Genomic DNA, 18,743 nt, shown 5'->3' with positions numbered 1-18,743 from the left:
GAAACAAAGACAGAATTACAATACAAACAATTAAATACAAAACACAGAGCGGGTACTTAATGCAAAACATCTGACTGAATTTAGGGATGCTGGTATTCTGATAATTTGTGTATGCGTACCATATCTAATGGGTGTGGATAATTAATGACGTATTTCTCCTAAACAGACACAAAAGTTGCTTGCAACCCAACATAACCACGATGCAAACAGAATGCAGTCCTTCGTGGAAACGTTGTCTTCTGTTCTAACAGAGTTTATTTGGCTCGCCCCTTACATTTAATATTCTCTGTTGTATAGTGCCATGATGATGAATGTTGTAGGGCTGCCATCAGCTTTGGAAGCGCTCTCCCCCAGTACCCAGCCAGAGGCAGGATCCTCTGGTAATACTTTACAGGTAGTAAAATGTAATATAAAGGAGGTTGAAAACTAGCACCAAGAAAATAGCTGGTATTATGCACGCGAAGTCTTTCATTGTTGTATTAATAGCGCACAAATATCCACATAAAGTTTCTGCGTCTAATTCTATTTTTTCCAAGGAAAAAAAGAAAATAATAAATAGATAGAAGTAGTCCATTATATTTTTTAATGGTCAATGTCAATCTGTTACGATTCAACAGAATAAATTTGCTGGTTTGCATTATTGCTAATAAGCAAAACATTCTGTCTTTTTTTTCATACTTCACTTCCAGATGCTAAACGACAAAATAGACTCAGCTTATTCAACAGGGATGAGTCGGAGCTCCTTTAGATTAGCGCACCTGAACAGGCGACTCAGTTTTTCATCCAAACAGAGTATCGGTCACGTTTCCTTACCGGGAAAATAGGTCTTCTCGTGAAAAGGAACAGAGGTGGGATCATATCTAGTAGCCCCAACACAGATATGATTACATCCAATTTCAGAACAAGATTTAAAATATTGTTTCTAATAAAAGCGCTCAGTGCTTCTAATGAAAAATAAAGCAACGCAAATGGAAGTGTTACAGAATTCTTCCTGTGACATTGCAAATCTCCGCTGGAGCAGCAGGCCCAGCTTCTGCGAGAGGGAGAGACGCGCGCTCGCTCACACACACATCGTTACCGGGTTTTATTACACGATTTTGATGGCGACATATTATTTTGAGATCATCTTCATAAATTTTGCATTAAGGTAGCTGTGCCAGTACCTGGAATTGATTCAAAATGCTTAAGACACTCAATTACTTTTTAACACTGTTACCCGATGTAATGACATATCTGCTATTTCCCTTGCATTTGATGATGCAACATCATTGTAATTGATTCATTTTCCCAATTAAATAAAGCTACTGTGCTTTCCTCTATGCGAATGCCACAGAGACTCCCCAGTTAGATGTATTACCTATTTTCTCTGTCTCAGATATATTGCTTGTAAGGCTGTGCTGTGCTCCTCTGTTAACTCCACTAGAAAATGCAATGTTACAGTCATATTTTTCAAGTTCTGAACAGCAATGAACTTCGCTGTATTTATATTAGGCATATTTTTCACTGTTAAAACTATGTTGTTTACCTTTTCCAGGATCACATTATTGGGCAGCCTCTGCAACTATAAACCAAACCTAACTGAGGACAACTTTACAGTCAGTGCTTCTCCTTTTGCACACAGTTCATGAAAAAGCGAAGCATCCCATTTTATAGCACATTAAAAACAGTTTTTAAGGTACTCAACATAAAATGTTTGATCTTCCCGTTCACCCATGGTCCTTTTTTTCCCCTCCCCTAACCACCTGGTGGTCGCGCGCTACTGGGAGATAAGAAGTTTAAGGAGGCAGGTTCATCTCGAGGGATCCAAGAGGTCAAAAGCTCGAGCGTTTGGCGTGTCGCTACCCCACGCGATGCTCAGAATGCTTCGGGATCGGAGTGGACACTGTCACTATCGTGGTTTTGCATTTTCCCTGAAGAATTTCAAATAGTGAAACGGTAATGGTGACACAACTGAAAACCCTGCTTGAAAGGAAGACAAAAAAAGGCACAGCGTGCATTTTAAGAGTATCGAGGAACACTTTGATGCGCTCCTTAAAACTTCATTCTCGTCCCAGAAAAGTCACTTACTTTAAGCCCTTCACCACCAACATGCTCCCGCAGCCGCGCCAGATGAACGCACGTAAGGCCCTGAGCTCATCGCTGGAAAACCCAGTTGGTCAGAAGGTTTTGTAAGCTCTTCATACGCAACCGCAATTGTGTGAATTTGCAGAGTTAGATACGCTATTTGATATTTTTGCACCTGTATTGTAGTTGCTGTGGTTTTACTTACTGCATGTGACCATTTATAATTTGAAGAAGCAGGGCAAATGATAAATAAATCTATCACATTAACAGTCTGTTTCTCAGGTCATGAAATATCAGTGGTATCTGGATAAACTGCTCCATAAAGCACATTCTCCAAATGGCATTTTTTTTAGGTTGGTTAAAAATGCAAAAGTTTGCCTCCTGCTTCACCTACTATTTAATGAATGCCTCTGGTTATGAAAAGCAACTTTTGACAGACCATCAGGTTATATTTCTGTCTCCATGGAGATACTTTGGACGGGAAGTGGCTGAGAAGACCTCTACCATCCCTTTCACATTATATTCACAAGCACAATCAACGAAACTCAAATGAATCCACCCCGGGTAACTTAGAGGAGTCACTAGCTACAGCTTTAATTTTCGCTTTTACTCTCTGGAATTAGGACTTGCCCTGGAGCTCTTGTTTGAGAGATTTGCAGGTGACCCAGGGTTAGATCTTCCCATATCAGTTAACAAATTTTCTCTTTACATATATACTGCTTTTCAAGCTAGTGATATTTTTTTTTAATAGAAAAATACATATACCAACAAATCATACAGTTATGATTTTTAAGGGAGGCTTCACAGCAGAACATTTATTTTTCCTTATCCAGGAAACTGTGGATTTTAAAAGTACATATAACTTATCTTTAATCTTTACGAATGAGCGTTAAGTTCTATCGAACAGCAGAAACGACAAACATTGTCTCCTATTGACAAATGACCGAGACAGCCTTGCTTTGTCTCTGCCCTGAGATAAATGGAAAAGGAATATATAAGCATTCTGCATTTCCACATGGTCTTCACCACCACGGCTTTCAGTCTTCCGCTGGCATGAAAACACGATCTTCAGACATATTTTACGAAGTCTTGCAAAAGTGAATGGTTGTATTTCTGAAAGAAGTCAAAGCACCATAGCCACTAAGACTGACCCCCCTAATTTCTTCCTGATATTCTGAACATCCCCCTCATCCCAATCTGTGGATTTTGCAAATGGCAAACTTCAGTCACTGGCACAAAACAGAGGACAAAAAAGGATAAAAATTATTTTGAAATAATAAAAAAGAGACAATTCACAACAACCTTAATATTAAATATATTCTTACAATTATATTACTCTGGTTTTCCCAGAGGTCTACAAACAAATTTATATAAAGAGATTATTTCATCCACCACTGAACTGCAGCCACTTCTCACAGAAATCTGTTTACCAGAGTTTAGTAACACAATTCAGCAAAGTGGGCATGAAAAACTACACACTGTTGAAATGATGGAGGGAGTGCAAGAAGCCAACAATAACTACTACACTGGAGTAGGACTAGGATGCTCATGGTAACCCAGTCCTCAGTCAGCAGGAATGTGGGACAAGCGAGTCTCACAAAACCCAGTAAATTTGGCAAACTGCTGTTTAAGACCTTGTTTCAAGCACCTCAGAAAGGGTGGGCAGCCATAAAGCAAATAAAGGAACGGGGTCGGGGTTTAGTTCTAACCTGGTTTTGCTTAACGTCACCCATGTTCATTAAGTTGTTAGTGAAATGATCACCATGCTAAGAGAGAGGAATACCAGGATAACCTCGAGGACACTACAGAAGAGGAAAATCGATCACAGCTGAGCAGGAATAATGTCTAAAAATGATGCTAAAAAAAACTCCAACAAAACAAAAGGACAAACCCAATAGTGGGATAGGGAGGAGTACAGCCTGAAGACACACAAGGTTATCCATTCTCCAGGCAGCATTGGAGTGCTGTGTCTAAGTCTGTGCACTGGACCCCCCGAGAGCTGTGGGCCAGCTGGAGAAAGTTCAAAGAAAAATCACAAGAACAGCCAAAAATCTAGAAGGGAGAGACTGAAAGAATTGGGGTCTTTAGGCTAAAAAAATGGAGTGAGGTTGACATAATCACCAACACCGCTGCATCTCTTCTCCATGTTCATTGCACACACAACTACCACTATACCCTGCGGCAAGGAAAACCTTCCCAATAATAAAGCCAAGGAACAAATCATCTAAGGAAAGCAGAAAGCCTCTAATACCAGAAGCACTGAAGAGCAGCAGATGAATATCCATCAGGCCTGTCCCTCCTCGTAAGCACACCACTGCAAGTCCTTTCTAGCTTGAAAGAAAACAGGTTAAGATGGCAATGGTTAAAACCTGTCACTGGAACTCACCTAAAACTGGAACCCATCCTGAGCTTTCTCTGACGAGCTGCAAAATCAATTGCAATCACTACACATGACAATTCTCAGGACATCTGAAAGGAAATAACCCAGCGTAGCAAAAATTTGGGTATACGAGTAGAGTTCTCTGACTAAACCGAGGTGCTGACCGGGTTTGGGCAATGAAAGGCACCATGCTACGCAACAAGCATCCTCTCCTATGTCATTCGACTGCCCACCACAGGTAGCCTTGCATTCCCCTGTGAATTAAACCCACGGTTCCATGGGGCTGGCAGAAGAATGGCTGCTGTGGAAGGGAAACACCTGCCTAGACCTCAAATTCATTCACTCTTATTCTTGCCTTTGGGGCTCCTCACTACGTTGAGCAACCATCACCCAGCAGAGGAGGACGAGATGGTTGCGTGTGCTGTGTCCTCCTACAAGGTATGTTGGAGACGCAGCCCTCGGCCTCTGCGGAGACCCCTGCATTAGCAGTCCGTGAATGCAGGGCAGAGCAAACATTGGGGCCGCTACGACCATCTCCAGAAGTGCCTCACAACCTCGCAGACCCGTGAGGAGCAGGTACTCTTGCTCCTCAAACAGCCTGAGCGCCACAGTTCATTTCTGAGCTCTTACAGCTGCACCCTTGGTAAGGAAAGAGGCAAAATGGAGCAGGGATCTGCTGCACCCTTGTCTCCATTCACTCCAGTTCCCGGGTGACTTGGGAAGAACCAGGCGAAGACAGCCTGTTCAGCGCGCAGAAGATGTAAATTTTCAGTAAATCCAATATTTGCTGACAGTTTGCAAATGGCCACCTAAAACAACCAACCGCACAAATCAATCTACCTACTGCTAGCTTGCGTCCTAAGGAGAGCCGATCTCCCAGGTTTCAGTTTTCATCCAGGCAAGTCATTCAACGGCATCAACTGCAGGAACTACAAGTGGGAGAGATGTTTCCTTCCAAGCACTAACATCTCCCATTCCGCAGAAGCACCAACTCATCCAGGAGATCCTTACACATTTGCAAAAATCTCTCAGACGAGATGTCAGTATTTCCTCCAGGATGGGTTTTGGGGTTTTGGTTTTTTTCCCCCCTCCTGGTAAGTAGCTCTCATGGCAACAAATATAATTTCATTTCAGGATCTCGCTCAACTTCCGCAGTCGATGCTTAATGTCACCCATGTTCATTAAGTCCTGGAATGCCAGGCACAAAACACAGCCTAACCCCTGGTCCCTCAGACTGCCTGTAATTTTTAGGGTTAGAAAGCAAAACAGTATCCATCAGTCTTTCAAGATCGTAAGCTAATAATCCACTCTTAAAACATATTAAAACCACATTAAAACATATTATAAAATCAGGATTTACTAGGTACCTACACTTCCAAGCTTGTCCATATTATTCAAAAATCAATTTTGTATTAAAAGAAAAAAAAATCAGACAGGAAGATTAAAATAAAAAATTACAAATTTATACTTCAGATTCCTAACAGATCCCCCCCCCCCCTAAAATCTGTCCATTTTCAAAAAAGAAAACATCCCTGGAAAAACTCAAAACTAAATTAAAATTTTACAGCAAGTTTCTAATAGGCAAATCAAATTTAAGTTCAAACTTATTTCTGGCTAAGGAGAAAAAATAATAAGGCAAAATGTATCCAAAGTGTATTATCTCACGAATGATATATGTAGTGAAACCTATGTTAAGAAATCGGTAAGAGTTTAAAATAATAGGAGATGACTTAAAATATTGTCAGTGATTTCTGGAATATATTATAAAAGCAAAAATATTTGCACAAATATATCATATTTAAGATATCATACAATAATTTAATTCACTATTTTGGCATTAGCATTTGAACAGTGTTTAATGTCTTTTAAATGGTTAGATATAATGATATATGTAGAAGAAAAAACATTTCTTTCTTACTAGGAAACATGCTGTAACCAACTCTCAATTTATTCTCACAAAATAAATGAATGCTTAAAGGATGTTTCTGTCAATTGAAAAAACAACAGTAAAATGGCTACTTCACATGCCAAGTTAAACTAAATATTTTTTTCCTTGACAACCTGCTTACATTTAAATGAAACCAGGCCAAATTTGGTCAATAGTATGGATTACATATAACAAAAAGAATCTTAGCCCATGTTAATACAGGGATCAGAAAGCAGCAACTTCATTTAAAACCATGCAATTATTTAGCAAACTAAGATACAGCAAATAAATTAATCTGTTTTCAATGGAAGCGCTTGCACAGTAGCTTTTTGACCTATAATTAAATCTTACTTGTAGAAATCACAGCGAGGGTAGAATTTGCTGATGAAAGAATAAAAACAAAATCTTGCAAAAAAAAAAACAAAAAACAAACAACCAAAACCAACCCAGCTTTGGTATCAGAAAGAAAAGAAAAAGGAAAAAAAAAAAAAAGAAAAAAAGAAACATTTGCAAAACCTTTTCCTGCTGAAAAAAAGAGCCGGGTCCTAAAGCTGGTGTAAGTCTGCATTGTCCCCTCATCTCCCCGGAGCTGCAGAACTGATTTGCTCCAGCTGAGGATCTGGCCCAGCATACGCAGAATATTCTGCATCGTCTCTCCGTTGCTTTTTCTGTGCTGGGGTTTGGTAAAAGTACAAACCTTTCCCTAACAGGAGGAGCAAAAAGCAGATTTCTTTCACCGAGGATTTTTTCCCTGTATATTTTCTTACAAAGCAAACCAATGGCAAGTCTATAGCGAACGCTTTCTTGGGCTATAAAATTTCCTATTATCCACTTATGTTTTCTTTGCAGTGGGATTTAAGGATGCCTCTTCCTTGAGACGTGTAATATGTCATCATTTTGTTGAACTAACAGGCCTGACAGTCTTGTCTCTCCGAGTCAGAGACACCAGCGCTCTGTGCTCGTACTGCTGGTAAAATGAAGGTGAAAAAGCTGGGAGAATAAAACGAAAGGGGAAAATCTAACTATAACTAAATTCAGTACTAATTCATTCCCATTCTTTATCAAGCTGCAAAAATAAACTCTTTATATTAAAAATGACCCTTAAATTAAGGTCCCTCTTACTTTCACTACATTTTGAAATAACTTATTTGAATCCTTGGATTATATATTTTAACAAATATCATCTTCTGTATTCATCACTTCTCCTGTCTTTTTGATCTTTTTTTCTACTTATCATGTTCTTTATTTGAAACAGATTTTTAACAGATAATCTTGATCGTTATAACAATATCTTGCTTGCATTTTATTCAAATAATTCTTAAAAACAGCTTAAAAAGCCGTTTGGAATAACATCAAGCTCTCCATCAATCAAATGAAAAAATTCCGCTGGCGGTTGTATAAACATCAGATCAACTCTGATGTCTTCAAGGATTTCAGAGTGAACCATAAAAAACTCCATTAACTTCTGACAAAGAATGCAAATTAATCACAACATGGGGTGAAATGAAATTAAAGGCTCTTTTCTAATCAATGACAAGGCAGGATGAAATATTTGTTACTCTCTGCGTTCAGGCTGCCGGGATGCTCGCGCTTTCCGCCCCCCCCCCGCACATCCCAAATGCAAGGTGTGAGCACAGATTCACCCAGGGTAGCCGTTTAGCCCTCCCCATCCCTACAGCTATCTGCTTACAAGTCGCCCAGATTCACAAAACACACTAATCATCTGAATCTCAGGTGCATCCCATTTGTTATTCACACTCTCCCGGTGCCAGTGAAAAGCCTGGCGTAGACAGATGCACCAGGAACCTTAAATGACAGTTTTGGCCTCCGGAAGTGCGATCGCTACAGCAAAATCTAGTACAGCCTCCAGGTGAAATGTCTGGAGCTCCATATGGAGCAGGGAAAATTAACAACAAGATGAAAATCGCTGTAGCAGCGGGGAGTCTGAATTTAAAAAAAAAAAAAAAAAAAGAGGAAGAAAAAAAAGGGGAAAAAAAATTTAAAGATGAGGAAAGAGAAGTAATAAATTAATGGGGTGTGAAAACATTCAAAGCTTTACAATACCAGGGGCAGTATTTGCTCAGATTTGGGGGGGGGAGCAGTGGGATGGGAAGGTGCGGAATGGGGGACAGGATTCTTTCGGTGGATTTTTTTTTTTTGTTTTAAACTTCAGGTCATTTTCATGTAATTTATTAAGCGAGGCCTGGAACTGTAGCCAAAGGAAGGAAAACATTTCTCTAAATGCAAAAGTATCTTAAATACTGTCGTCGTAATCCACACTTTCCTATAGCTGATTAAATCCTCGGCAGCTGAGTGCTGCCGATTTCTTTGGAATATTTCCCTAATGGATGCGGCGTCCCTTTTAACATCCTGCTTTGTATAAAGTTTGACTACAAGCCGAGAATATTTAGTGGGCAATTCTTTTCATTTCTCCTAAATTGCATTATCATTAAACAAGTCATTGCCCCCCCCTCGTGTTTTTATACAATATACTGAATTTGAATCTGCGTGATTAACTGTACGTTACGTGGTTTGTTCAGCCACCGCACATCTTTGGGGTTCCAACTTAAAATTTAATTAAATATCTTGTGAGGTGCCATGGCCTTTTGGGCTTGTTTTTGGTTTTTTGGTTTTTTTTCAGTTCTTTCTGCACAGAGATGTAAAATCAAAATCACAAAAATTAAGGTTAAACTTCTAAAAGAAATTTAAAACTCATTTTCCCTACCTGCATTCTTCAGATACCTAAAAAGCCGGACAAACTACGGACTAGCCGCTGGGCTCAGTGAAAGGGGTTTCCCTTCTTTTTAAATGTTTACACAGGAAAGAACTTTATTCAAAATTGTCTGGTTTTCGTGTGTGCGTGTGCACACACCATTCCTATTAATTTTAATAGCGCTGCAAACACGTCAGGGGAAGAACATACCCTCAAGAGCTTACGTTTTATCTGGAGGAAATTCTGTGGGCGCATACCCTACTCCTTCCAAAAGGAGTTTTACATCACAGCAAGCGACAGCACGCTGCAATACCACGCCAGGAAAAGGAACAACTACACAACGAAAACCGCCGCCGCGTTAGAAATTTACTGTGCAAAGTTTTTATAGTGCAAAAGTCTGTTCTTCACTATTTGTCCTTTCCTTGTTCAGATCACTACCTCTGGCAGTTAGCTACAGATGATGGCGTCAGCTGCGTATCACGACAAAAAAAAAAAAATTTACAGTGACTCCAAACACACCCGTAAGCAACTTTACTTACAGGAGTAAGTTGCTCGCACACAGTTGCTCGCTTTCAAGATAAGACTTTTTTTGTGAACATAAGATTAAACAATGGTAGTGTGACAAATAAGTGTTGGCAAAAGAAATACTTATAAAAGATGTGGAAGATGAGAAATGCTAAGTTCCGTCACTAAAATATTCTACTAAAGGGCACGTAAAAAAAAATCATCCTTTAGTCTTACTGGCATATTGCAGGAGTCCTGAATTTCCACACTGCAATGATTTCCCCCTATAAATCTTATTTATTTAAACTGAATTTACACACACCATTTGTCTGTGTCTTAAAAATAGAGAAAAAGGGGGAAAAAATATTTTTTTAGCTACAGCTGGAGACAAACATTCAATTGCAGGAAATTTCAGGTGTTCTCAAACATGTATCCATACTTTCCATTTTCAGAGAGAAGTAACTTCAAGTTATTTAGGGACAAATTCTGCAAACACATATAGTATTAGCTTTATTCATTTGAATAAACTCACTGAAGCGAGGAGGATTTACTCAAGTGAGTGGCTGCAGAATCAGGCCCTTACGTAGGGAGGTAAATAGATCCTTTGACATTAAAAAAACCCTACTGATTATCCCCCTCATCAGAGTGGGTTTCTAAGCGTTCTTGTGACCAGCTATGTAAGCACACGTCTAAAATACATATTCTTCACATAAAAATCCTTAGGAAAAGCAGTTGCTTGAAAAGCTTAATAGCTACATTTTAAAGTTTCACCTCCTCAAGTGTTTTACATTAAAAAATATATACAATTTCATGGGCTACTGACTTGCCAAATATTCTTTTACAAACCCGATCCGTTTTTTAATTAGAATAGCAAAAAGGATCTTAAACTAGCAATCATGTTTTGCTCCCAATTCAGCAAACAAATTTTTGTCTCGAATCATACGCGATGCATGCGCTCTCACTTCTTTCCCCAAGCTCCAACACTTCTGCGAACACAGGGTTATCTTAAATTGCATCCCACGTCACTTTGATTTAGCGTTATAATACACCATCTACAACGAACATCAAGACACTCAACGAGCACAAGTGAGTACGCCAACGTATGGAGGACACTTCAACACAAGAGCTTCTTTTTCAATCCTCTCTTCAAAGGAGAGGGTACATTTTAAAATATGGATAAAATATGCAAAACATGTTCTGCTAACCAGCTACAGCACTTTCCGTCAGGAAACATTTTCCATAGGAGATGAGAAAGTGAAAAATCAGTATATTTCTACGTATGCAAAACCTTTGCAAGTCCATAAAAGTGTCAGGAGAATTTGCTTAAAACAGCTTATAAAAATGGGAGAGAGAATGAGTCCCAGCCTATTATTCAATAACCATGTTTGTGAGGCATCTGCATAATCTAACCATGCATAAATTAGTATGTGTATTACAACAGTTATTTGCATAATAATAGCAAGTTAATAGATGCTTAAAGAGCACAGACCAACACCACCTTTAAATCAGACATGCCTCCAGGCACTCTGATCTGTATAGACCAAGATGCAGAAAACAGTGTTCATAAAACATACGAAAACATAAAAACCACATTCAAATAATTCATTTTAGTCCCTGGACACTTCACTTTTCCCCCCTTTTCCACGAAAGAATAATTTGAGGAACTACAGAATAGTTTTTTACTATGAATTCTACCATCCATCTTGCAGTAAGAATTTAAAGTAATCATCAAACCTATTTTTGGCTTAGTTGTTTTGTTCTGAGCTCCATGTTTTTTCAAGCATACAGCAAAAGTATAATATTACGTGGTACTGCAGTGCTCGGCATCGGCCTAACCATTGCCACTGAAGATGGAAATAGTTTTACCGCTGGCTTCAATGGAACCGAGTTAGGTCAGTGGGAAATTAGAAAATGCCACTATCTAAATAAAATACCAATATCAGGTCCTTTTAAAAGGGAGAATCCAGAGCTCCCTTAAGCATTCCATTCACATGGTATTTTTGATTTGAGAATATTTGAGACCATTGCACCATTATTAAAAATTGAAATTGAAAATGAAAATATAAAAAAGGAGTAGATCCACCTTCCTACTTCAAAAGCACTGTTGTACATACTGGATTATTTTTTAATCTCACAACAAAACAATCATTAACGTCATCATAATTTTCTTTCTCTCCAGGGAAAGAAAATCTGGAGTTTGGAGAAGAGAAAACGAGGGGGAAAAAAAAAATCAATAGAGACTTCTAAATGACTCCTTCAAGATACCACTTTTCAATTTAACAGGACAGATTTATTTGTATGTGGCTCAAATGTTCACAATTGCTCTCTGCACCTTCATACATAGGAATGAATGTCACAGTGGCAAACAGCAGTAATGAACAATCTTACCTGAGGATATGGAAACCTCCCAAGAGCAAGCTGGGAAAGGAAATAATATTTGTCTAGTTATATAGATTTGCATGGAGGGCACATTTTCTTAAAGAGAGAAAAGTACTCAAGTCTTACTATTGTATAAATTGGAAAATGTCAGCAAAAGTAATTCTGAAAACACACAAAGAGCTGTATTTAGAATGGAGTCATTCACAACAATTACCCCTTGTTCTTCGTTTCTGAGTATTTCTGTATTTCCCAAGCTCTTTTGCCTGTACCGCTTAGTAACACTGTTTGATGCCCAAGTTCCTGAGGACTCTCTAAATTAAACCAGTTCAGCCTCAATAGCGAGGCCGACGACACTGACCTTTACTGATAATTATCTGAATGGAACAGGTATTGTAGAGCATGCACTGAACTCCCAAAGTCCTTCCTTAACTGGCTCAGAGTAAAATCTGGGTTATATAGCTGAGGTTTGTCTCCTTATCGGTGTCAAACCCAGCTAGGAACCTGCGAGAGAGATCATGGCACCTGCAAAAAGACACTTTGTCTTTCTTTGGATCTACTTTCGATTGCACATGAGATCAACTGGATTTATTGCCTGCACTTTGTAATTCAATGCATGCATTACTGGAGTATCTGGTAGTATCAGTATGAGACCCTACAACAACACTCCTGTTGCCATAATGCCATAGCTAATAAATGTTCCATGATAAATTCTTCACACAAGACTGTAGGTTTTCCCATTTGGTATCTGAACCTTGGAAACGATTTCACCAAAACACAACTAAGTTATTTTGTCTACGATTCAGCAAAGGACAAGAGTTTTCAGCATTGACGCAGACACCTCCAAAAGGGCACTCAGAGCAGCTCCGTTCTGACCTGCTTTCTGGAGAAGTCCACTTCTCTCCACGTTTTACAGAGGAGCTGTAGGCAGACGAGATTCTACGCTACAGTTAACCTTCATGAATCCTCCCCTTACCAAGCTCAAGAAAGTCTACCAAAAAGGTTATAGATGCACCACTATCATTGATTTGTCTGCATGAGAAACTAGGCATATTCACACATCAGACTGAGCAAAAGCATCAACGCTGAAGGTCTCAGCCAGCATGTCACGTACTGCAAATGCTAAACCACACATCAGTGCTGGGCGAAAGCTCTTTCACGGCACCTGTATCGCCATCGATATTTGAGCTCCTCAGTGCCGTGGTTACTTGACCTCACCAGATTGCAGCTGAGGCAGCTGCGCTAACCTATGATGAAATTTCAGCCTGTCCAGCAGCACAAAACTACCCTAACTACTAACACCAAGGCACGGACAGAGCTGTAGCAAGGTTGGGAAGTGATGGGGCAAAGACCAGTAGACATACTCGTGCCTCCCCAGTTCAGGAAAAAGGTCACGAAAAGGTAACAAGCAGAAGCTGACAGCATGTGTGGAAGCAACCAGGCAACAGCAGAGATGGTGCCCTTTCTGCAATTCCAGGTGCCATCCAAACCCAGTCTCGTACTAGCCATGTGGCTGCGAGCCTTAGGAAACACAGTAAACTTCTCCCAGATCCTCTGAAGAAGGACATTACAAAAGCAGAGTAGGTTTTGAAGCATTTGTGTAAGAGGTATGCAAGAGAAACCCAAAGAGGAAACAATTTATTTGGTGACTACTCTTCAAACAAGCTGTTGCAATACTGAGATAGTATTTGTCCTGAAAGACTACAGACGTAGCAAGTGGGTTCTAGAAGGGCTACTCGGTTTGTACAATACCTTTGAATGTTCACTTATTGCACAGACACATCACAGTTACAGGAACTGTGTACCTAAATTTCCATGCACCACTGAAAAATCACCCCAATCTTTCCTAAATATGGGAGTTTGCGTAACGACTGAGGAGGAGCCATTACAGTCTGCTCTACCAGTATGGTGCTGACCAAGGAGCCCTACTAGCAGCAACACAACAAAGCAGAGCAGTTTTCCTGAGATGTTTCTGTTGTGTCACTCATCTCTCTGAAAGTTGTGATCTGCCTGTAGACTTCCTTTTGGGGACTGTTATGTTTGCTTGGTCTGTAAGACCAACGCCTACAGAATGTAGAAGAAATCAGGCCTACTAGAGACCCTGGAATAGGGAACAACAATAAAGTGATCTCTTCAGTAGGCACTTCTCCAAAGTGATAAAATTTAAGCTAACTTCCTCCTCCGGGTTTCTTCTGTGCTTTGTCTTTCAGGTTTGCCTTCAAGACTCAACTCTTTGGGGTAAATTCTGCCTTTCAGTCTTGTTTCTGCTGCAGTGCTGAGCTCAGTACTTCTTTTCGCAGCAAATTCATTCTCGTAGCAAACAAACTTGAGCTAAGCAGGCTTGATCACCATCTTTTCTATCGCTCGTGTCGGGTTCGCAGCTCGGAGTCACTCCAGTCACTCTTTGATGGCAGGCTTTGAAATATACTGCTAAATAGGTAAGCAAAAGCCCTACATTTTCCATCATGCTCAGCCTTAAGGACCAGGAGCTAATAAAAGCTACAAAGCACTGTCCTTTTTTACCTTCTCTTCTTTTGGGAGGACCACCCTTAAATTCCAAGAAGCTGCTCGAGATCCTAAGAAGCGCTGCTGCTGTGATAGCCTGTAAGTGCCTAGAAATAAACCTACACATACCAAACACTTTTCCATAAACAGAAGTAGAAGAAATCCTGATTTTTCCAATGACTACTGACTTAAGAATAGTCATTATAATAGCTACAGACTTGTAGGAATGTAATATTTATCCCACTGCAGAGGAAGAAAATAATTATGGCTACATGCACAGATTCTGCAGATCTTATTTAAGCAGAAAAACGACCACTGCTTCAATGATGACTTCAAACTAAGCATTTTCATTCTCACTGGAGATTTCTCTCCTCTCCCTGACCATCACACACCTCAGCAGGGGCTCCAAAGGCAGCAGAGTAATTGGGGAAAGAGCAGTTTTCTGCCAGACGTAAGTACACAGTGTATAAATGAGCTTCGAAGAATCCGAAATGCATCGGGAACAAGATCTTTAGGGGTTGTTAAAAAAGAAATGCACTTCTCAGCGAAGCCGCTCCTTGACCAGGAACCGCAAAGCAATACAGCGATGGACAGATCATGTGCCAGTTCTGCATCCCCCCTGAACCACCACTCGATTCATCTCATCAGAGTTGTTTCCTCCCTGCAAGATTGTCAAGGTATTATAAATTAAGAAACTTAGCAAAGAGTATGTAATCTTCCCTGAAATAGCCTGCAGATATGTCACTGTACTAAATGTGTTTCAGATTTAATGAAGCTTTAATGTCCTTTTTAATTTTGCCTGTTTCTGTATCACCAGGGGTCGAGCGAGGCAATCAGCACTCAAGAGGGTGGTTTGGTTTAAAACTAGGAAAAACTCATTTGCTTATGAGTTGCACTGTATTTTCTTAATTAAATTTACTAAGTAAAATGGTTTAAGTTCAGCCAACCAATGACCTCTGTATGTAGATTTAGATTTATAAATAGCATCACAGTTAAAGTAAAGAAAAAAAACAACAAAAAACCAAACAGATTAGAGCTTCACTAAAGGGATTTTCATACTGTCATCTGTCTCAAGAAAGTTGTATAAACATATGCAGCACAAGCCCAATGCAGAATACAAAAAAAAAGTAAACTACCAAACTAACCCACTATCAAAAACTTATCTCCTCTGCATTTACACGATACAGCTCAGGAACCTGTAATTGTGTTTTGAAGGCACTGTAACAAAAATGCAATATTTCCATTCAACACTAGGTTTGGGACCTGATCAGTATTTTAGGCAGCTCTGGATATTAAGGAGGGGAGAAGGGAATGCTGAAACTTCAAGGAGGTAGTTCTCATTTCCCTATGGATACCTTCCCACTACACAAGAACTGTAAAAACCATCATTTTAAAAAGGCCCAGTGACTTGCAATGCCAGCATGGTATGGAAATACGAGAATCGGACCGTATCAGCAAGAAATACGGCAGAATAACACTTTCCTACACCATTTCACTTCACTAGACATGTCTTTGTAGGGCTTTTTTGGGGGTGGTGGTGTGGGTGGGTTTTTAAAAAATTACTACTTTCTTAGACATAGAAGTAGCCCATCGGAGCACTTAAAATGCTCATCTTATGGTTGGATCCTGAAAAACAACGTGACATGCCCTTCCGAGTGCAAGTACCTGACAGGAGCCTTCCCCCCGACCTGGGCAGAGGTGCAGATGGATGTACGGGACGCACCATCAGATTTTAAACCAGTACTTGATAAAACGGGATATAACCCCAGATTATTAAATAACAGGCAGAGGTATAGTGTGCGTGTACGCTGATTTTTATCAAACTATATCTAAAAACACGTAAGGGAAAGCAAAAAGAAGAGGAGGCAGGTGCCTAAACCCTCTGTACTCCGCAGCCATAAGAAGGGCTGGAAAGCAACTCTAACCTGTTCCTAAATAACATACATTTAACGTGCAGCTAAGTGACCACAAGATTAAAAATGACTCATTGAAATAAAGTATTTAATAATTTTGGAACTGAAAACGGAAATCCAGAAATCCTCACTAACAAACTGCGTTCTCCACATCGCTCTTTACTTGCCCGCCTGCATATTGTTTATAAGAATTACAATAGCGGCTTGGTCCGTATCCTGTTCAGAAAGTGGCTGAGGGAAGGAAGTTCAAAACATATTTTTAGGACACTCAGGCAGTAAAGTCTCCCACTTAGATTATTGTCTATGTTGTGCAAGTTGTTTTTTAATTTACAGTTATACTGAAAAGCATGGGATGTTTTTATTCTTAATTTAGACACATTCCATGTTTCTCAGCATAACTGCAAATTGAAAATAAGCACTTACAATATCGGTACTGATCTAGCTGAAGGAGGACTTTATAGTCTGAAATGTTCTAAAATTTGTTCTTAATTACCTTGTGCACATTTTACACAATTAAATTTCCATCTAAGGATTTTGCATTTAGATTGTGCACTGCAGTTAAACCCTCATTTTATGGAAAAGCAGCCGCCACTTCGCAACATTCAGACACAGGAAACTTTAAAAATCAGACTTAACTACTGGATAACATAAAATTCCCTAGGTGAAATTTCATTCCAAGACCAATTTATACATTCCTAGATAGATGGCTTAAAATCACCTGAAACTCTGCAGGGTATGGACCTTAATAAATATTAAATACCTCAAAAACTACTCTAAGATTTTTCTTTCCTTCTAATATCAATTTCACTGTCCTCTTATTGCACAGTTAAAAAAAAAAAAGAATCCAAAAGGATATAACAGCAATTTACCAGCGTTAAAGTGCTTCTGAGGTTAAACTGACAACAAAGAAGAACAGAAACACAAAGCATCTTGAAGTAGGGTTTCAATTAAATGTGCAGGATTTAGTAATGCAGGACGAAAAAAGAGTTACAAATTAATTTAATCTTCTGCCTATAGTTTGCAGCTGCACTCCAAAGTGTCTGGGGCTTAAGAACAAAGCCTTGAAAGGCCTCAGAGTGAGGAAAGCTTCAATTTTTAATGTATAACGCCATTAGCTGATAACTTGTGGAATCTGCGACCCCTGCGGAGGGGCATAAGCGCGGGTAACAGAGACTGATGAAGTGACATATTTGTTCATGTCTAGGACTATGAGGAAGAAGGTTATTACTAACACCGTCAGGCCCAACAGAAATATGCCCTAATAACCTTTGGGACATTCCCTGGCTTCAGCAGATGAGTTTGAGATCTCTCTACATAAAATATATTAAAAATCAAAGCCTAATTCGCCTTAATTAAAGATAATTAGTTTCACTTTGACTTCTTTTAAATATGAACTATAGTAAATGCACTGCAAACTAAAGACTGCAGACAATCGTGATTAAATTGCACACTTCTTCCTCGCCACAAATCCCTTATATTACCAGGCTTTTACCGCTACGTCTTCAAAGGTGTTGCTCAAAATAGCGGCGCCTTTTCTGAAGGGAAAAAGGCGGGACACGGGCCTTTCAGGGCCAATCTGTGGAAATTGTCAGGTGCAAAATTCGTACAAATGGGCCATAAAGATTAATGAGACTACTTGTTTGAGTAGAGAGGCTTCCTGCTTATTTGTTTGCTGGAGTTAGATTCAATACCTAAAGGAAGAAAAATAAAATAAAATGTTCAATTCGGTTGTGCTGGTGGAAACGCAGCTCAACTTCAGCGAAGCAGCGGCAGGGCTGTTCTCCATCTCCGCTGGCACGAGAGAGCTCATCTGCCATTGCAAACCAATTAAATAACGGGGAAAGGCAGACTCGACTGACAAACATTTCGAAATTTTCGACTTTTTGACTACATAATATAAGAATAGAGAGCAATAATCTATACTCCGTAACACTATGTATTACGGATACACCACAGCCGATATTATCCCTTAATTGTCCACTCATCTATCTACTCAGGTAGAGAACTGTATTATTTATTTTGCTGCCGCACAGACTGCCCGCAGTGGCCTAAGAGCAATTGCTGAGAAACATGATACATTGAGGTCTCAACCCGCGCAAACTGTACCTAAACTTACACTTTATTGCAGCTTAGTTCACAATCTTCACCTAATATAGGGTTACATCCCAGTGCAGCAAGCGGATAAATCATCCTGGAATATTACTCTGGCTAAGTTTAGCTGTGAGTGGAGCATATGTGCTTCCGAGTCACTGAAGCAAAGGCCCATAAAATACACTAATTACTGGAAGTTATGGTCACTGAGTGATTGATAGCGCTCTGCGAGGCAACTTCCCCGTTTTCAGCGATTCTGACGGGCCTCCC

General features: G+C 39.7%; 1 protein-coding gene across 2 annotated transcripts in view; it reads right to left on the bottom strand.

The window, feature by feature from the left end:
• MAP2K5 (mitogen-activated protein kinase kinase 5) overlaps positions 1–18,743 on the bottom strand; it is a 139,241-nt gene that overhangs the window by 40,160 nt on the left and 80,338 nt on the right. Inside the window, exon 17 of one of the 2 annotated variants that reach the window (XM_075764126.1) lies at positions 11,977–12,006. The exons of the other annotated variant lie outside the window; for it this stretch is intronic. Coding sequence (XP_075620241.1) covers positions 11,977–12,006 — 30 coding nt within the window. The remainder of the gene's footprint in view (positions 1–11,976; positions 12,007–18,743) is intronic. 2 annotated transcript variants of the gene reach the window in all.

This window comes from Balearica regulorum, chromosome 12 (assembly GCF_011004875.1).
Source record: "Balearica regulorum gibbericeps isolate bBalReg1 chromosome 12, bBalReg1.pri, whole genome shotgun sequence".
Taxonomy (NCBI): Eukaryota; Metazoa; Chordata; class Aves; order Gruiformes; family Gruidae; genus Balearica; species Balearica regulorum.
Note: the sequence above shows the minus strand (reverse complement) of the source record. Positions and strands in the feature narration are given on the sequence as shown.